Below are 21,900 nucleotides of genomic sequence, written 5' to 3'. Positions count from 1 at the left end.
TTGTAAACTGGAATGTGATTCAGAAGAGCTTCCCTTTGAATCCAGCATTTGTCTTCAGCATTTTTATTAGCTCTTTTCCCTCAGCCCATCTCACTTCTTCCCTCCCTCTGTTCAACAGATTTACACTGACTGGGCCAACCACTACCTGGCAAAATCCGGCCACAAGCGGCTGATCAAGGATTTACAACAAGACATTGCAGACGGAGTGCTGCTAGCCGAGATCATCCAGATCATTGGTAAGATCTGCCCTCTGAGAGAAACTGTGAACGTCCCTGCTCCCACTCCTTTTGGTAAAATACAATTTAAGTCCAATGCATACAAACTTGGTCCATGTGTCTCTGAGATTAATGTAGCTCTCCCAAGATTTAATAAAAAATGTTTTTGTGAGAAGGTTTGGAAAAGGCAGCTTGGCCATACTTTTAAATGGTTAGAACTGTGTCTTACATCCACTGAATTGTCAGAACTGAATGCTTCATTAAACCATATGTCTCCCATGTGTGCATTTCATTAGCTGGAGCAACTTACGCACTCGGAGATTCCTTGAAACTGTATCCTGACCCAGCGGGGACAATTGTGAAAGGTTTCATGTCAGCAGTCATTTGGCACAGGCTAAAGAATTAGCAGCAACTTCCTTCTCACTCACTTTTTTTTTTTTTTTTAATTTGCCTGATTTGTGCATATGGAATTGGTGGCTGCTAACAAGTGTGTCCCCTTGTACACGGCTTGGGAGATAGAGTGAATATAGCAGCAGCATTTTGCTTGGTGTTTTGTGGTTTTCCCCCCCTTTTTTTTCTTAGTCTTTTGTGTTTCACTTCATTGCCTAAGTATCGTTCTTTTTCTCTCTCTTTTATTTTATTTCTTGGCTTTAGCAAATGAAAAAGTTGAAGATATCAATGGATGTCCTAGGAGTCAATCTCAGATGGTAAGAATTATGTTTATTCTAAATAGACTGCTTATCTTCACTTCTAGATTTAGCTGCATTTGTAATTGGACTAGAAAATTCTTTTGCATGTGTTCCTTCTTTTTTAAGGGGCCATTTGATCACATTCTATGATATGTATTTTTGGGGTGCAATTTATAAACATGTGATAACATCAAAAAGTTGAATATGTATGACTCCTGAGGAGCATTTCCCCAGGTGTTTTATCACATCCTCATGTCCTTTTTGTTTTGATGGCTGAACAATTTAATTTAACACTGGTCTTGGTGGTAATAAAACCCATTTCCAATTTTAAATGGAGCCCTTTTGTCTGGACAACTGGCTTGAAGAACAGAGCACACCACGTGCATTTTTAAAATATACGAATAGTATTTTCTTTGTTCGTAACAAAGTCCAATGTAAACACATGGATTCTTCAACACTTTTGGAAATAGCTTCAAAGGCACTCTTCTGGACATTTGCTGAGCAGTGACTAACTGGGACATATGATTCATAACCTTTTCCAGAAAGTCATCAATCTGGAGGTCTGCCTCTCTCTCAGTCTTCTCTTATCTTTACCAACGGGCAAAACTTAAAGTTTTATAATAAAATAATAGGTTGATAAGCAACTGAAATAAAAACCCCATTCTTAATGAAATAGCCACAACTTAGTGTTATAGGACAACTTGTATCACAGACTGCCTTACCTGAACTTTCATCAGAGATATAATCAAGAATGTTAGCCAAAATCCACAATATGAGGTTTCCTCCAAAACTCTTTTTAGCACAGAATAGACATTTTATATAAACTTTATGAGTTCTTAATTGTCAGAGACTGGAAAATGAAAAAAAAAATTTGAACTTTTTTGACCTGCTGACCTGCTTTACCTAATGTGAGAAAATTAAAATCCAAAATAATAAAATGAATTTATTTTTAAAGTCATTAACTATCACATTAGTTGTATGAGTGTGTGTGTGTTTGTGTGTGTGTGTGTGAGTGTGTAATGAACACTCTAAGGATTTGTCACAATGTCATAAACTCTGTGTAGTTGTTGTGGAAAAAAATCACTGTTAAGAAAGATTATAAAATACTTAAGTTTTAAGAAAATTTCCTGATTTAATTACTCTGGGAACAAACATGAATTTATGGAAATTAATTATAGTTGTTTTCTGACATTTTACTGAAAGCATTTATAATACCTTCATGCCCTGCTACAACGTGTGATATTGGGAAAGACATATAACCTCTCTGAGCCTTAGTTTTCTCATCTATAAAATGATCATCAATGAGGATATGATAGTGACATATAATTATGAACATTTTTTACTACCTAAAATGATATGGAAATGCAGAATAGTATTGCTACAAACTTTATATATAAAGAGCAAATTCCTGAATTAACACCTGTGAGAAGATTTTTAGGGCCTTAATACTAAAAATCTCCATAGTTCCTGAATATCATATGTTGTGTTTCTTAAGTAAGGCCAGTGATGTTGGTTTTGCTTTCATTATTTCAACCATAAGGAGGTGTTGTATACTAAAACTCTTATCTTCTCTGCCTTCATTCCAGTTTGATCCTAATTACAGGAATCTGATGAACAACCAAGCTAATACTTTATGACAGGAGGAAAAAACCTCCAAAGCTTATAACTGGGTAGAGATGCAGCCTTTAGATACTATTCTTGAAATATCTGTACCAAAGAGTCTACAAATCTATAAAAATATCCTCATAAGTATCAGACTCTATTAATTTTTTATTATTTCCTGCTCCTTATTAGCCCCCAAATGTCATGTAACATCTAGTATGCATGTCATGTTGATATTTCTGCTTCTGATTAAAAACAAATTTTAAAAAACCAGAAAAATCCAAGCCTGAGAAATGTAAATGCTATGGAAGGTAGCCTTTCTAGCCAAAAAGTATTAGTTGTAATCACATTGGATGTTGAGTAAGAATGACTTGGATTCTAATTTTTTCTGATGTGGTTGAACTTTGAATAAAATTGGCATGTCCTCAACATGTTGATTCAGAAGAATACGCATGATTTAAATGAAACTTTTTTGGTATGAATTATTTTTGCCTCTGTTCTTAATCAGCATTGGCACTATGTTATTAGTGAATTAAAATTCTAGATTTTAACAGAAACAAGAAAGTAGAGAAAAGAGAATTATTATAGCATGACTAGACTTATGAATTTCATCTATCTATTCCAAACAGGATGTTTCTTATTTATTATATAACAGCCGAGAGGCACTGTCAGGAGCGGGGAGTGCTGTTCTTGCTCATAGAACTACTTTGACTACATCTTTTTCATATCTGATCTTTTATGGCCTTTGGCTACTGTTTGTGTTTAATAATACAGGTAAGGTAAAATTAGGTCCACTACTATTTTTAGTCACAGATTGTCTTTATTTAAATTTCAGGCTTGATAAGTTTCATTGGATTATTTTAAGCCTTCAAGAATAGAAGTTCTCTGGTAGTATGAATCTATAATATATTATTGATGGATTCCTGTACCAGCCAGACAGCTCATACTTAGCTAATATTAACTGAGCACCTATGGTACCAGGTATAGGGACTCTTGACGATCACAGGAGCAAATATTTAAATAAACAATAACCACAGTGTTGCGTAGGCAAGAACAAAAGGACTGTGAAGGAATGAGCTTGGTTTGTTCCAGAAACAGATAGAAGACCGTTGTGTTTTGAACACAGTGAAAGGTGTTTGCAGGGGATGATGGAAGCCTCATCAGGCAGGACCAAAGCAAGGAGTTTGTATGTTATTCTTTGTTATTCCAAAGGTTGTGGAGCCTTTGGAGGACTTAAAGCTGAGCTATGGCAGGATCAGATGTGAATATCAGAGAGGTCACCCTAGATGCTTCCTGGGAACTGTAGAATGCGTATTGTTCTCAAGTTGTATGTGAGAGATGAAGAGTGTAGGGAGCCCTGGCCAGTGTGGCTCAGTTGGTTGAGTGCCATCCCATGCATCAAAAACTCCCTAGTTTGATTCCCAGTCAGGGCACATGCCCGGGTTGCAGGTTCGATCTCCAGTAGGGAGCATACAGGAGGCAGAAGAGTATAGGGACTATAAAATGGTCCCTGATTTCTTCACCTGAATGAGTAAGTGGTTACCATTAAACAAGATGATTAATAGAGAGGGAGAAAAAAGCTAAAAGGTAGAGTGGAAAAGATGACAGATACCTATTTTGACAAATAGAGTTTTACATATCCGTCAAGCAGGCAGTGACTTCAGGCTATTAGGCATGTGTTTCTGAAGGTCAGAAGTAAGGTATTGGTTAGAATATACCAAATGTAGAGGTCATGGTTGAAGCTGTGGACAACGGTGAGACCTCACAGGTCTGTGGAAAGTCAGATGGAAAGAAAGCTGAGGTTCTCACATTGGGGGATATCAGTGTGTTTGTGATGAACGTGTGTGCAGGAGGCAGGAAGGGAAAGAGTGGTGAGAGCCGGAGCCCATGGTGGAGGGAGAGGGGGTCAGCAGGTGTGGGCTGGTAATCCCGAGGGCAGCTATGGGAGCTTAAGCTATAGATTTGGACTGAGTGGGACAGGGCAAGGTAACGTAAGCATATGTGGCAGATGCTGTGAAGTGCTCCATTGCTGACTTGGTGTACCGGGGTGAGGAAGCTCGTTCTGGTCCTTAGACAGGCATTGATGGCCTTCATGGAAACATCTTCCAAGGAGTAAGGGGTGCAGATATCCATTGAGTCTTGAATAATCTTTCTAAAGGTTTCCTATTGAATGGAAGAATAAATTACAAACAAACCAACATATAGTTTGAGAGGAAGGCAGGGTGAGGGGAGCTTTTGCGAGGGGGAGCCAGCAGAGCAGGAGGAAGGAGGAAGGAGAGAGGAGGGTCCAGGGGGAAAGGGAGACGAGCAACGATGCGAAATTCTGCAGCAAATGGCAGAGGAGGAAATTGGAAGCCTGTGTGCAAGATTTAATGCTGGAAGGAATGGTGATACGAATTTTCTCTGTGCCATGTCATAATGAGATATGATTGCATGAAGATATGGGTGTTTTACAGGGATTACATAGAAATGGAAGGAATTCAAATCAATATGACGCCTTCAGGTATTAGATAACACGGGTGTGCTTGTTTCCATGTGGTTCTCTAATGGTTATGTTATAATATAAAGAAAATTCAATTATAATATCTAATAATAGATAAAGAAGATGCAAAAAATAATTCTTTCAAGTAACGTGGACCAAAGAGTACATATTTAAGAAAAATATGAGCTTATCCTTTTAGCAACATGCTGACACTATTGAGAGGTTGTGATTCATGTTTATTCAGGGTTTTACAGCCATGGCTACCATTCCTTAATAAGCCCGAGACTAAACTCATCCTGAAAAACAAAACTTAGTTTGTAGGAGCTTATTCAACACTATATTTAACCTCATCCAAAGATGAAGTTACTAGTACGGACAGCACCTGTTAAATAATTTCTAGGTGGGTGGTATCAGGATTTGGTGAGATTACATCAGGAAATAAATTAGTAAACTATAAATACCAGGAATGTCCAGAATGCCCAGCAGATTAAAAATAGCAGGAAAAAAATGCCCAACATTCATTTGAAATGCACAGGCACAAGTGCAAGGTTCTTAGACAAAAATGTAAGACACGTAGGGGAAAAGTTGTTTTGAAAACAGATTTGTTTCTTTATTTTAAAGTAGGCCATTATATTTTAGGACCTTCACAAGAGCATGGCGGGATATGGAAACTCGATTATGTGAAATATTTGCCCACCAAGAATTCAATTATGTGTCTCGGCTAAGGATCGAGCCAGTGTGGTCACAGCTTGTCCTTCCTCTTTGCTGCTTCCCCTCTTGACCTCACCCAGTAGCTCAATTGTTTTCCACCACAACCTCAACCTTGTTTTCTGTCACATCGCATTATTGAAAACTTGCTGATAAGAGAATTTTTGGAATTCTTCTTTTTTATTCCTAGAAGATGGAAAATTAGGTTTCAGTCTTCTCTTAATTTATGTGATTCCATGAAGGCAGGGTTGTGACTTCCAGAATAATTACTGTATGGATTTCACAGGCATCTTCATTCCATTTCTGTTGTTTACAGTTATTTGGACAGTGGAACTATTCCTGATATCCTGTACTTTTATCAGCACTCTGCCCTTTAAAGTTTTAATTCTTCCAGTCACTTGTAATTGCGGCTCACTTAAAAGACCTATTTAGGTAGGATAAGAAGATGAGCTTTCCAACCAAATAGGGAAGAGATCGAATATTGGAATGCTCTTAAAGCTTTAATAAAATCTTATAAATGGCACACTGCAGGACTGTAGACTCTGACTCAGAGGAGTGGAAGGTTGCTAAGATAGTCCTTTCCCATGATCCCCTGCCATTTTTGAAGCTGCTCATCTCTTGGAATGGCTAGAAAAAGATAGCTTAATGAAGACAAATGCTTCACTACAAATATAACTCCGATCCCTAACAAAACACTAAATTAAAATCTCTACTTTCTATAACAGTTTCCTTCTTTTCATATAGGTTCAAACTTTGGAAGAATAATTGTAAACTACTAGTATTAGGAAATGTATATTGAAGTTATTAGAATATCATGCTGGTGATTTTTAAAACTGAGTTTGTCTCTCAGAGTTACTGTGTATACCAGTAGTTTGAAGTTCAAATGAAGCAATTGAAACATCATGGGGACATTGAGAGGAAATGTGTCATGTTGAAAAGACAATGGTCGCTGGAATTCTAACTCTGACTCTGTGACCCAGGAAAAAGAATTCAGTAAATGCTCAAAGTCTCTCTGCCTGTTTCTGCAATGAGGGAATTAGAACTCTAAAGTCCATTGGAACCCTGACTTGCTAGACTGAGTTAACAAAACACAAAAGACCATGGTTTCTGCTCAGTAGCCTATCCTAAAGAAATGTTTGGATTTTCAGTCTTTGTAGCTTTTTAAAACTACATTTATAGTAAGGTGAGAAAGATATTTCCGAAAATATAAGGTGTCCCCCAAAAATGTATACACACACTTTGAATAATTATAAAGTCAGTGTTTATTAAAATTCATTTCATTTTCAAAATTGAGCTATCAGCTGTTAAAGTGTGTACACATTTTTTTTGGATATCTTGTATATTGTCTAATTTATAAAGAAAAACAATGGCAACATGGAAATTATATATGCATATTTATATATTTAATCCTCACCGAAGGATATGTTTAGAGAGAGGGTGAGAAAAAGAAAGAGATAGAGAGAGAGGGAGGAACATCGATGTGACAGAGAAACATCGATTGGTTGCCTCCTGTATGCACCCTGAACCCGAAACCTAGGTATGTGCACTGACCGGGAATCGAACCCTCAACCTTTTTGGTGTACAGGACGACTCTCCAACCAACTGCAACTGAGCCACCAGCCAAGGCTGGAAATTATATTTTTTATAGGAATTATCTGGTCTGCCATTCAGGAATTAAATAAATGTTGAAAATACAAGAATGCTTTTCTACATTAACTTTGTATTATCGAGTCAATGACTTAAGTGTTCTTCTTAGGAATATCGTCATTAAGTTGATTTGTACCATTAGTAGGACAAATAGAAATTGAAGTAAAGTAATTAATTTTGGATTAAATTCCAGAATCTAGGTACATTTTCTCTCTTTTTGGAGACAAGATATAAAAAAAAATTTTTTTGGAGAGAAATTCATAACCTCTATTATGTACATATAATAAAAACTGAGAAATGTTAATATTTCTATTTATTTGTTAATTACTTTATTGAATTTATTCGGGTGACATTGGTTCACAAAACCATACAGGTTTCAAGTGTACAACTCAACAAAACATCATCTGCACACTGTTTTGTCGCCCATCTCCCAGTGCAAAGTCTCTTAACGTCCCAGTATTTCCCTCTGCCCACCTCCACCCAGCCTCGCCCCACCCCCCTTTCCCTCTGGCTGTCACCACACTGTTGTCTGTGTCTATGCGTCATTCATATATATATGTGTGTGTGTGTCTTTCTATCTCTCTATATATGTATCTATCTATATATGTGTATATGTATTTTGCTTAATTCCTTTACCTTTCATCCATCTCCCAATCCCCTTCCCCTCTGACAGCTATCAGCCTAAGAGGCATCTGCTATATATTTAAATATCAACCACTTTCCTAAACACTTAGCATGCTTTTTATCCTGATAATTTAACTTAAAATGCTATAAATTATTTCCCACTGATAGGCCAGTACCCCAGCAAACAAAAATACAATCAAACTTAGTATAGTAAAACATATTCTGTAGCAATTCTTTCATAATTTTATTTTATTTTTAAAGAACTGCTCCATTGTTTTTCAACCTCCCTTTTGAAATTTAATAGAAAATTACCACTTACAATACTCTGTAGTAAAATATATAACAAAGAACAATTTGTAAACTCCTACTTTGGAAACAATATACTAAGACATGAGGCCATTTTGAATATGAACTGTGATATTCTCAGCCTAAAAATCTATGATGATTAAATAATGTTATAAAAATTACTTCTATGAAGAGGGAAAAAGGAAATAGGGGGAATATTTTTCACTTGATCTCAGTACAGTCATTTGAAAAATTTATCTTTGATGAGATAAATTACTTGAAAGTCAGTTGACAAGTCCAGGCTAGTTTCTTTATGATATTATATTTCAATGATTTTAATATGTTAAACTGACTTGTGTGGATAGACACAGACAAAAATTCATGACATGCCTGTCTACACTTAAAATTGTATTGCCCACTTGATTTGTATTAGGCATGTTTCAGCCAAAAAATATTGTGAAACCAAAGCATAGACACATCAGATTACAGAGATGGGCCTCAGAGTTCAGCAGCGTCAGGATCGCTTGCTGACCCCCCTGTTGATTGAATACCGTGTGTGCCTGGTGCTGTGCTAGATGCTTCCTTGCGTTTTCATGTGGTCATCACAGTAAACCTACAAAGGAACTGGGTCTCATGGAGGCTGCCTGTGTTCCTGTTTAGTAAGTTGAAGAATGAGTGTTTGGCCTAATGTCTAGGTCATTATGCTTTTAAAATTATTAACAAGTATATTCAATGAAATAAGGCCCAGGATACAAATCTTTAAATTGAAATCATCACCTCCTCCCCTTCCCCACCCCCGCTTCCGCCTCCTGCTTTCCCTGCTCCCCACTCCTTCCCCAGGCCTCCTCCAGCCCCTCTCCTTCTCCTTCAGGGTTTTGGTTGCGCTCCCTGTCCCTGTCCCTGTCCCTCCCCACCCTCCTTATCTCCAGCCTTGCAATAGAAATAAGCATTTTTCTTGACCATTCTACTTGTGTCTTCCATCTACAGCAGGAATATAAGCTTTGGTTAGGTTGGGAGAGGTTATGGGCATGTGAGATAATGATTTATAGATTTTGTAGTGAAATTATGCATTTGGCAAATAATTGTTATGTTTGACATTGTCCCTATATATAAACATTAAGTATAGAACCATTTTATAACTTCATAATAAAAGAGTAAGATTCCTTGTTTTTTGTCTAAAACAAACTGAAAAGCAGGAATTTATTAAAAACCCACAGAGTATATCTTTAAGTCAATGAATACTGATGCAGTTTTAATAATGTTACATTTATAACACTTTCTATTGGCAATTATAGCTTATAATTAAGATTTAATATCATCTATAATAGACAATGAAATTAAATGATGTTCATTACCCTCTAATTACCAAGTCAGTTAAAGTGGAATAGTAGAATTTTTAACAACAAAAATATTTTTATCTGATGAAATCCTAATGAATTTTCCATATCTATATCCATATCTGTATATATACATTTATCTATGCACACACACACAATTCTGTAATAGCATGTATGTGTTTATATAAAGCATTCCTAGTATGAAGATATATATATAAATACATACACATGCATATACACATATACCTAGTATGGAGCTAAGTTCTTTATAAACATCTTAAATTCTCATACAATATATTATGTGGGAACTATTTTTATTCCCATTTCACAAATAAGGAAGCTGAGGCCTCTGGAAAGTAGAAACTTTGTCAATTTCTTACAGTATGTAAATTGCATAACTAGGATGCTCATTCAGTTTTATTTGACTGAAAAACTTTTAATTATTATGTGAAAGTGCTTAATTAATAAACTGACTCCTTGTATCTAACCAGAGACCAACTAAAGAAAATAGCCAACGGAAGAGCTAATAAAACTGTTGTCCCCTACCCCTCTTTCTATCCCACAAAACAAACTAACTTGAGATGGGACATGGGACGGGAAAACATGCAACCTAGTATTGCAGTGACACCGGCATATAATTAATTAAACTGTACCTTCACCTCCCCTCCTTACAAGCTTAACCAATCAAATCTCAGAGGGAAGGCCTGGAAATCTGCATGTGCACAGAACCCTGCTCACCCTTAGACTTGCTGCAGTTACAATATCTACTTCTCTACCGAGAAGATAATTATATTTGTTATAGCAGTGGCTGCTATAACCTGGTGGATTAAAACAATAGAAATTTACTCTCCCACAGTTCTAGAGGCTAGAAGTCTGAAATCAGTATCACAGGGCCAAAATCAAGGTTCAGCAGCCCAGTGTTTCCTCCAAAATCTGTAGGGAAATCCATTCCTTGCCTCTTTTGACTTCTGGTTAATACAGACATTCCTTGGCTTGGGACCATGGCAGTCATTCTATATATTAATCCATCAGGATGTAAAAATGCATTGGATATTTGAGAAATAATTTGGAAACATTTACACCTTGTAAACTTAGAATATGTATGAAACAAGTACATTTTGCATACTACCTGTCTACCTTCACACTACACAATTTCATCCTTACATTCAACCAAATATTTATTGAGCACCTATTTTGTGCCTGGCACTATGTCCTAGCTGCCCGTCAGTCATGTAGAGAGCGTGCGTCAGAGGCTGGAAATGGCTCAGTCAGAATGTCTAAATTACAATGGCAGGCAGCATCAGGCGGCAGGCTGACCGTTGAGTTTTATTTCTGACTCTGCTATTTATTAATTGCGCAAACTTGTAAAAAGTATGTCATCTCTGTAGGCCTCTGTTGAGTAGGAAAAATAATGCCTAATTTACCAGTTTATGATGAAAATGAAAAAGTGCTTTTGTATTTGGAGTAAATAATATACGTGCTTAAAACTCAAAATGAATTTCCTTCCTGTGCTAGGTTGGTTCTTGGGGGCGGAAGGAGTAGCTTCAAAACCATTTTCCTGCTTCCATTCCTGACATATTTGTAGGGTTTTTCAAACTGCAGCTGTTCACCTAGTGTATTATGCTCTCAATATGCTACATGTGCTATTTAAAAAAAAAATAGAACTTTTTAAAAATCAGAGTTTATTGTAGATAGTATGGTAGAAATTTATTTCTGAAACCTTTATGGCTATCTATCAATAGGTCTATGTATGTACTGTGTGGTCATATAAAGTGTATGCCTTTAATGCAACACTGATCATTTCTTTCTTTTGCTTGAAACACGCCTTTAGCTCCCTGTGCATCTGATCAAATGCAGGCCCTCGGTGGGGCATGGAGGAGGTTCTTCATCTAGCCCTGTTGTCTCGGTGGCCTCATCGCCTGCCTCTACTGTTCTCCAGATTTCAGGATTCTTGCTTTTGGAGTTTCTCCCTCCTACTCTCTCCTCCTACATAGGTTCTTTAAACTGACTCAAGGTTACCAACCTTTGGAGTGGACTATTTTCACATCAGTAAACAAAGAAGTTGTGGAGAAAGATTTAAATGAGTTTCAACTCTCAGGATACCTGGCTACTCTGAATTCCTTGCATGGCTTCTCAACCATGACCAGTTCACATAGTGCTTTTTTCTCAAGTTCACCTCACACCACATCCTCCTATTTGGCAAACTCTTCTTAACTTTTCAGGGACTAGCTAAGGCTTCCTTTGAAGAAGAAAAATCTGGGAGTTCATGATATGGGCCCTGGTTTTGACACATTCTCTGTGGCCGTTAGCATGTCAATTGAATTCTCTAATAACACTTTTCTCATTTTAAAATGGTATGGTAATGGCGGCTTCAGAAGGAAATGTCTTTATAACTATGTTAGATACCTTAGAAAATAATAGCTTTCTCCATTTCTTTTCCCTGGATCTCTAATCAGGAATAAACCCTACTGCGTGCTTCTCATTAGGTGTCTGTGTTTCTCTGACCATAACATTTTTGCATTACATTGAAATTTTCTCTCTCCTGTAAAATTTTATTTATTTATTTATTTATTTATTTATTTATTTATTTATTTATTTATTTTTAAGGGCTTGGCAGTGTTTTAATGAACTAATAATTGTGTTTTTCCTAGTTACACCATGATTGATTGATTGATTGATTGATGTTTTTATTTTTTAAAATTTATTTCTTATTTACAGTTTATATGTGATATTATTTTGTATTAGGTTCAGGTATACAGCATAGTGGTTAGATAATCATATACTTTAGAAAATAATTTCCCCCTCACCCCCAATATTTCAAGTACCTACCTGGCACCAGGCATAGTTATTACAATATTATTGACTATATTCCTCATGCTGTGCTCTACATCCCCAGGACTATTTTGTAACTACCAATTTGTACTTCTTAATCCCTTCACCATTTTCACCCAGGCCCCTAACTCCCTTCCTCTCTGGCAACTATCAGTCTGTTCTCTATTTTGTTTGTTTATATTGTTCTTTAGGTTTCACGTGTAAGAGAGATCATGTGGTATTTGTCTTTGTCTGACTTACTTCACTTAGCATAATACCCTCTAGGTTTATCCATGCTGCTGCAAAAGATAAGATTTCATTCTTTTTATGGCTGAGTAATATTCCATTGTATTATATGTATACCACCACTTTTTTATCCACTCATGTATTGATGAGCACTTGGGTTGCTGTCATATCTTGGCTATTGCAAGTAACGCTGCAATGAACATAGGGGTGCATATATTCTTTCAAATTAGTGCTTGGGTTTCTTCTGATGTATTCCCAGAAGTGGAATCGCTGGGTCATAAGGCAGTTCCATTTTTAATTGTTTAGGTAACTCCATACTGTTTTCCACAGTGGCTGCCCCAGTCTGCATTCCCGCCAACAGTGCATGAGGGTGCCCCTTTCTCCACACCCTTGCCAACCCTGGTTGTTTGTTGACTTATTGATGGTAGCCATTCTGACAGGTTTGAGGTGATATCTCATTGTGGTTTTAATTGTGTTTCTTTGATGATTAGTGACATTAAGCATTGTTTCATATGTCTACTAGCCACATGAATGTCCCTTTTTGGAGGTGCCTATTCAGTTCCTTTGCCCAATTTTTAATTGAATTGTTTGGAGGTTTCTGTGTGTGTATGTTTTTTTTAATTATCATCTGAGGATATTTTTTCCATTGCTTTTTAGAGAGAGTGGAAGAAAGAGAGAGAGAGAAAGCCATCGATGTGAGAGAGACACATCGATTGGTTGCCTCCTGAACGCACCCCGACTGGGGCCAGGGATTGAGGTTCGTGCCCTTGGCTGGAATCAAACCCGGGATCCTTCAGTCTAGGGGCCGACACTCTAACCACTGAGCCAAACTGGCTAGAACTGTGTGATCTTTTTAATGTATTGCTGAATTTGGTGTACTTATATTTTGTTGAGGATTTTACATCTATGTTCATCAGGGATATTGGCCTATAATTTTATTTCTTTGCAGTGTCTTTATCTGGTTTTGGAATTAGGATAATGCTGGCCTCTTAAAATGACCTTGGGAGCCTTCCCTCCTTTTGAATTTTTTGAAATAGTTTGAGAAGGATAGTTCTTTGAGTGTTTGGCAAAATCCACCTGTGAAGCCATCCGGTCTAGGACTTTTGTTGTTGGGAGTTTTCTTTATTACTGCTTCAATTTCATTGGTTGTAATTGGTCAGTTCAGATTTCCTTTTTCTTCTTGATTCAGTCTTAGAAGATTGTATGTTTCTAGGAATTTATTCATCTATTTCCGACTGTCCAATTTATTGTCATATAATTGTTCGTAGTATTTTTTATAATCCTTTGTATTTCTGTGGTGTCAGCTTTTGCTTCTCCTCTTTCATTTCTGATATTACTTACTTGGGTCCTCTCTCTTTTTTTCCTGATAAATCTTGTTAAAGGTTTGTCAATCTTGTTTATCTTTTCAAAGAAACTCTTGGTTTCATTGATATTTTGTATTGTTTCTTTAGGCTGTTTCATTTATTTTTGTTCTGATCTTTATCATTTGTTCCCTTCTCATTTTGGGCTTTGTTTGTTGTTGTTTTTTTTCTAGTTTATTTAGGTGTATGGTTACATTGTTTATTTGAGATTTTTCTTGTTTCTTGAGGTAGGCCTGTATTGCTATGAATTTTCCTCTTAGGCCTGACCCATAGATTTCAGTTGTTGTATTTTTATTTTTATTTGTTTCAAGTTATCTTCTGATTTCTTCCTTGATCTCATTGTTAATCCATTCATTGTTCAGTAACATGTTATTTAGCCCCCATGTTTTTGTGTGTTTTTCAGTTTTGTTTTGTTTTTATAATTGATTTCTAGTTTCATACCATTGTGATTGGAGAAGATGCTTGATATGTTTTCAATCTTCTTAAATTTATTCAGACTCATTTTATGGCCTAACATGTGGTCTGTTCTGGAAAATGTTCCATGTGCATTTGAGAAAAAAAAAAGTATATTCTGCTGCTTGGGGATGCAGCGCTCTAAAAATATCAATTAAATCCATCGGGTCTATTGTGTCATTTAAGGTCACTGTTTCCTTGTTGGTTTTCTATCTGGAAAATCTATCCAGTGATGTCAATGGGGTGTTAAAGTCCCCTACTATGACTGTATTACTGTCAGTCTCTCCCTTTATGTCTATCAGTATTTGCTTTATATATTTAAGTGCTCCTCTGTTGGATGCATAAATGTTTAAAAAGGTATAGCCTCTTGTTGGATTGCTCCCTTTATCATTGTGTAGTATCCTTCTTTATCTCTTACTCTAGCCTTTGTTTTAAAGTCTATTTTGTCTGATTTAAGTATTGTTACCCCAGCTTTTTTGTTGCCGTTTGCATGAAATATCTTTTTCTATCCCTTTTAACATGTGTGTCTGAATGTGCACGTGAGGGGCCAAGCTGCATACTGAGGCTGGCTGCCACCAGTCCTGCGCCTGGGGCCAGTCAGCAAAAGGCCCAGGGCACCTCAAGACCCGCCACTGCCTGCCGGCAGTCCTTCAGGCTCCGCCACTGAAAGAGCCCGGGCAGCACATCAGCTGCCTGGTGCAGGTTCTCAGGGAAGCACTAGGTAAGGGTAAGTGGTGTTCACCGGGTTAATATAGATTCCATCTCAGTTCCAGGTCTGGGTCTGAGGCCACTCAACAAAAGTCTCAGGGTACACTGAGGCCAGCCACCACCCACCTGTGGCCTTCAGACCTTTATGTTGGGGCATGGTCTCATGGAGTCATCAGATGGAGCTAGTGCAGCTCTAGGCTAATGCCTGGGGAGCAGTCCCAACACAGGAATGGTGGCACTGGTTGGAGGCATGGGAAAAGTGGTCTTCACCCTACAGCCACACAGTTCAGTCTTTTTCTGTGTCTCTGGCACACCCCCTTGCCCCCATCTCAGCTTGCCTGGAATTCCTTGAGAGTTTTTCAAGAAATGAAATGTAGGCCAGGAGGGTGGGACCTCAGGGAGTTGTCAGGGTGGGGCTAGTGTAGCTCCCAAGGCAGATGCCATAGGAAGGGGATGCTGGACCCAGGAAAGATGACATCTGTGGGCTGTGTGAGAGAGAGAGAGACAACACAAGGACATTGGCAGCTGTCTTTTCAACCTTCTCCCTGAAGCCACACAGCTCGTGCTCTCCCTGTATGACTCTGGCACCCTCGGCCTCCTCTCGCTGGAGCCAGGGTGAGTACCTGCAAGCAAGATTTTGTGTACTTTGCCTTTAGGAGGGCACCTGGGATTCCAGCAGTCTCCCATCTCACCCAGGCAGACAGAATCCCCACTGATTTTCACTGCCAGATGCTATGCGGGCTCTTCACCTGGCACTGGTACTCTGAGCTGGTGAGCCTGGCATGGGGTGGAGACCCCGCACTCCTTGGGGGAGAGGGGAAACTTTGCAGCTGAGGTATCCCTCTGGATTCTCAACCACCACATGTGGGTGCTGGGCCAGCCCTTGCCGTGTCTCTGCCCCTCCTGCCAGTCTCGAGGTGGCTTCCTCTGTAAATCCTTAGTTATAAGACTGTTCAGTTAGTCTTCAGTTGGTTATCTTATCATTTAGTTATAATTTCAATGTGGTCATGTGAGGAAGTGAGTGCAAGTTCCTCCTAATCTGCCATCTTGGATTACTCTCTACCATGGCTTATTTCAATGGCAAGCATCCTTTTGTGGATATTTAGGTTAATTTTAAATATTTGGTATTATTAATAACCTTATAAGTAATTTTTTTTTTTTTTTTTTTGGTGAACCTTGCAGTACTTTTGTGAACCTTGGAGCACTTGTCTAATTATTTCCTTGGAATAGACTCCATGAAGCAGTGGAATTATCTGGAGAGGAAGTTCTCTCTTTCTTTGCAGAATGAGCCAGGCTTCAGCCAGCCACAAATTACTCTAAAAGAAGGGATCACAAGTCCTTTACATTGTAATTTTCTCTATTTATATGCAAGCAGTGTAGTGGGTCTGCTCACATAGGAATAAATAAAACGTTGAATAAACTGCACAGCAGCTACCACATGAAAAGAAAAGACCTCCGGTGGCCACGGGCTGAATTCTTTAAGGAGGGGAGAAAGGCGTGAACTAATAATTAAGTGAATGAGAATCAACATCTTAATCAAGTTTAATTAATGCAAAAATACTGCTACATTCTATTTTAATTCACCAGACAACTTTATATTTGATTAAAGTTGCAGCTAAAAAATATAACTTTGAATTCTGTGATGGGGAGGAGTTTGTTTAACCTGAGCCATCTTATCTATTTTTTTTAGTTGAAATCATGGTTATTTAATTAACTTATATAATGATACTAACAGTACAAGTTTATCTTGAAAAATAGGAAGTGTAAGTTAATCAAAAATAGCATAAGTCACAAAATAAGTCACCATCCGGAGAAAGTCACACTTTCTCTGTGTAACTGAGCAGCAGGGCCTGGCGCGGGGCGGGCCTGGCCCGGGACACACTGCGCCCGGAGCGAGGACTCTGTCTGTCAGTTGTGGTGCCTGCTGCTGGCTTGCAGTCCCTTAACTTTCTATATTGCAGTAGTTCTAGAGAATCCAAGGGGCAGCAGAGCTTTTTCAATTGCAGGCTAAATTCAGCTCTGTAAACATAGTTGCAGAAAGTGAAGACTGGCATGACCTACTCTCAAGCATCCTTGTGAGCGTTTAGCTCGTAGCTGCTCCCCTAGGCATGCCCGGGCCCCTCCTTCTGACTCCTAACTTTCTCAAAATCGGACTTCGTTTTTTAGTCTAAATGATGCACCTTCTGTGAAGCTTTCCCCAGATGTGTAATGGAAATTAGTAAGTCCGTTCTCTTCACTGCCTCTCAGTGTTGTTTGTAATTCTATTTTGGAATGTGTTATGGTAATTTATGAATTGTTTTCGGCTCTTCAGCTGTTTACAGGCTCACATAGGCAAAGACCTTATAATTAACTTTTATATCCCTTTACTCCTTAGCAGAGCTCTTTACCCATACTAAACAGTCAGTAGTTGCTGAATGAATTTGTTAATCGTTGTGTTGGTGCTGTCGTCTAAAATGAATCAACAACTATAAACTTGATATTAATTATACCCACATATTTAGTACCTAAATATAATTTCTATTAAATGTCCATAAGTAAAAGTTAAAGAAACCTGTGAATGAACAAGGTATAAATTTGTTAATATTGTGAAAAAGTCCTCCAGGTACATTTCCTAAAACACATTATACCAGCGTTATAGTGAAAATGCTCAAAAACTCGGTGTCATAAAACATACAGCTTAAAATGTATGAGTTCAATAAAAAGTTGTGCTAATTAAAAACTACATTTTGGGGAAATATTTTATTCAACACTAAAATGAATAAATATAGCTATTTTCAATACACACTCTATTCCTCATTTGAAATCCAATTTTTGATTTAGCAATGGATATGCTAATATTTACTGAGTATACACGGGTCAAGATAAATGTATAATTATGAAATTAGAAAGGAAATTTCTGTTTTGGAAAACGGCTCCCATTTTTCATGGGAATAGTGTATACCCTGGCTATGATGATTTTGAAGCAAAGACCATCTCGTTGGATATCATTATTTTAATTTTACACAAAAGTACATTTAAAAAGGAACACGAGCAGTTGTCTATTTTATAAGGACAGATTCTTTTTTTAAAAAAATATATCTTTATTGATTTCAGAGAGAGGAAGGGAGAGGAAGGGAGACAGAGAAACATGAATGATGAGAGAATCATTGATCAGCTGCCTCTTGCACGCCCCCGACTGGGGATCGAGCCCGCAACCCGGGCATGTGCCCTGACCAGGAATCGAACCCCGATCGCCTGGATCCTAGGTCGACGCTCAACCGCTGAGCCACACCTGGCCGGGCAGGACAGATTCTTGAATCTCTTTTTTTTTAATTTCTTTAAAGGACATTTTGACCTTACTCTGAAACTAAGCTAGAGAAGGAATTGGCAGAACTTTGTATGTCCTCTTGGATAGTTTTTGATGAGAATCTGATGAGACAGAGAACAATACTTTGCCAAGTATTAACTTTAAATCTCCTCTTTAGAATTTCAAGATTTATGGAATACCAAAAAACCCAGGAAGGTGATTCATAAAGAACTTAAACTTTCTAGTTCCCTACACCCTTTTTTAAAAGACCTACATGTTTAACTTTGCTGTGGAATACCATGGCCAATATTGAGATCAACCCGTGGATCAACCTAAATCAGTCTTTGGGTGTTTTTTGTCATGCTAAGTTATTACAAGCTGGTTATCATATTGAACCTATTTAAAAGCCATGGCATCACTCAAATTACAAAGACAATACCTATATTTAATCAAAGAATTATTCAACTGTAGAGATGCAAATACAGTTTTTAAAATAAAGATTTGCTGTGGTTTAGGATGAAAATGTGCTCCATTCTGCTCATGACATATCAACCCTTTGTCCATCTTATTTATCTTTAGGCGCACTTACCAAATATTACTGGTTGGATCTCAAATACCCACATCCTAACATTCCAAGACACACAAGCCACAGTCTCTTCCTGAATGGATGGTTTAGTTGGGGCTCATTTGTGAAGCAATCTCACTTGTGAATCTTAAACATAGGGCTTTATGTTAAGTAGGTGGGTTGCTAATCTGTAAGAATGCCATTTTTGATCAGGCCTTTATGAATTGTTTGTAAGTACCAAACTGGACAATGCAAGCTTTATATTCATTCTGCAATTAGTCAAAATAATTCTAGTTAAACTCTGGTAAAGATCTCTAGTATGAAATGAATGTAAAGTATTCATTCTTTCTCTCTGGTTTCATTCTAGCTCATTTATTTATTTAAAAATAATCCTCTAAGTGACTTTTTCACTGCTTTTCCTGTTACAGATTGAAAATGTTGATGTCTGCCTTAGTTTTCTAGCAGCCAGAGGAGTAAATGTCCAAGGTCTATCTGCTGAAGGTAAGAAAAAGCATAAATGTCACAAATGATACCCAAGTTTGTAAGAGATTTTTTCATAATGCAAGAAATGTAAATTGAGGGTTCATAGCTCCTCAGTACAATAAAGGAAATGAGTAAAGTTTCTAAACTAATAGAAACACAAATGCAGTGGTTATTAATGCATGCTTTAATTAACTCCTCTTTACATTACTGAGTTTATGGGGAAGGGGGAGTTTAACAAAACATCTATATGAGAGTACCAGCGTGTAGTATGTTTAAAGTCTTAACTAGAAGAATGGGTGGGTAGATAATGCTGGGTGATATTTGGACCTAAATACAGGTAAAAATAGTATAATTAATGCTCAAATATTTTATCAGTAACATTTCTCTAATATGACCATGTTTGTAATTCTAGTTTAAATATTTGATAATTGTAAATAAGTCATCATAAGCTCTGAAATAATTATCACTAACCGTATTTAATAACCATTGTATACAGAGGCTTTAAAGTCATTAAGGTTTAAAAGATTGTCACTAAAATTGAGTATAGAAAAGTTGAAAAAGACTGAACTGGTTCCGTCATTTTTTTCTGAATCTTTTTCTTCTACATACATACTTAGGAAAAATTTTTAAGCACTACTAACAAAAACCAGTTGCTAAAGTTATGAAAGCAAGTCCTTTGAGACCTGCATCAACAGCAAGCAATTTTAATTAGAATATTAATTATAATCTAAAAAAATCTGCTAGCTACTGGTAAATGTTTTGGCCATTTAGAGTGGTTAATGTTTCTACTACAATCTATTTGCTCTGAAAAGGCTTTTTCCCCATAGATACTAGAAATATTAGACAATTCTAAGTTTTTAAAATTTTGTTACCATTGGAAAAAGAGGGTTGTGTGGCTTCTCAAACATAATGAACATTTAGTTTGACTTTTCCCAACTTTTCTTCCATATTTAAATTTTCTTTTGTTTCACATTTTTATTATATTTATAATGTCTAATATTAAATTACATATTCAATAACCAACAAACTTAGGCTCAAACCTCACTGGTGGTTCTGTTACTTAGAATAAAATTTGATAAAATTCCCTAGGATAATTTACTTTCTAAGTGGCTAAAAGCAAGCTAAAAATGCTACCATTTTATATCGATCTATCTGATAAAAATAGATATAGATACAGATCTTCCTTCTCACATAACATCCTTTATTAACATTAAACTATTGATTTTTTTATCTTCTAAAATATATGTATGTGACTTTCTAAATTAATTAAACATGCATAATAATAAAATAAGAAAAAATTTAAAACTCTTTAAGATCATTCTTTCAGAAAATACTTTCTCACCATAGCCTCATATTGATTAAGCCAACTCTTCTGTATTATGCAGCTGTGAGGCAAGTTTGGGTGAAAAAATAGAAGAAAAACTCAGAGTTTTACCTCATTTTATATGGGTAATTCCACTGCATTGTTTGTATGACATTATAAACTATCAGAGAGCAAGAAGTCTAAATAGTTTATTAATGTTCCTAAACTCCAAAAAGGAAGCATTAAACCTTGGCCTCACAAGAGGATGTATTTCATTGCCAATAGCAAGTTTTATTTAAAATATGAATGCTGGTTTCATGGCCTTATTTCAAGCTTTACTTCCATCTCTTTTCCTAATTTTAAAATTATTACTACAAGAGAAAACTGTAGTCAGATTGTAGCTTACTTTGTGCATTTATTTTTTTTTATTTAGTATTAGAAAAATTTACACAGGAGACCCAGGTTTTAGAATTAGGAATTTTATTTGCATTTACCCAATTGTTGTCTAAAGTCATAAGTAAATTGATCTTTATTATTTATTGGTATATACCATGAATTAAAAATAAAATAATTGGACCATTAGAAATTGGTACCTGTGATGCACTAAGCTTTTTGGAGTGTGTATATATATATATATATATATATATATATATATATATATATATATATATATTTAATACTTTGTTTTATGGATGATTTAGAAGGAATGTTGCCTGCTATAAATTCAATTTCTATTATGAGGTGCACCCAACCCTTCAGTATTTATAATGCAGGGCAAAGACATTGAAGTGGCTTGCTTTCTTCGATTTATAGCCACACTGCCTGGTGACAGCTGTGTGTATTTGTGAGAGAAGCAGTGCTAAATCAAATGATTAGCACAAGACAGAGAGCCCATCCATTTCCAGGAAGAAGCTAACTCTAGAAAAATTGTAGCTCAGGGTCAGCAAAGAGCATCACTCAAGGAAACTTTGCTCTCTTCCCTTTCTTCCTGGAATTCCAAGTCTTTGGAAATGTTCACATGTTTCAGAAATTCAGATTTGCTTGAATCTGTTACCGAGAGAATCAAGTTGCATTTCTATCTTCATAGACACAGCC

At 36.8% G+C, this 21,900-nt stretch overlaps 1 protein-coding gene across 4 annotated transcripts in view; it reads left to right on the top strand.

The window, feature by feature from the left end:
* NAV3 (neuron navigator 3) overlaps positions 1-21,900 on the top strand; it is a 314,982-nt gene that overhangs the window by 78,766 nt on the left and 214,316 nt on the right. For all 4 annotated transcript variants that reach the window (XM_081125420.1, XM_081125419.1, XM_081125418.1 and 1 more), the window contains exons 2-4: positions 119-236; positions 870-922; positions 19,448-19,520. In XM_081125420.1, the coding sequence (XP_080981546.1) occupies positions 119-236; positions 870-922; positions 19,448-19,520 (244 nt within the window). The remainder of the gene's footprint in view (positions 1-118; positions 237-869; positions 923-19,447; positions 19,521-21,900) is intronic.

This window comes from Miniopterus schreibersii (genome assembly GCF_964146895.1).
Source record: "Miniopterus schreibersii genome assembly, chromosome: 2".
In the NCBI taxonomy this organism is placed as follows: domain Eukaryota; kingdom Metazoa; phylum Chordata; class Mammalia; order Chiroptera; family Miniopteridae; genus Miniopterus; species Miniopterus schreibersii.
This window is presented reverse-complemented; position numbering and strand designations above follow the sequence as displayed.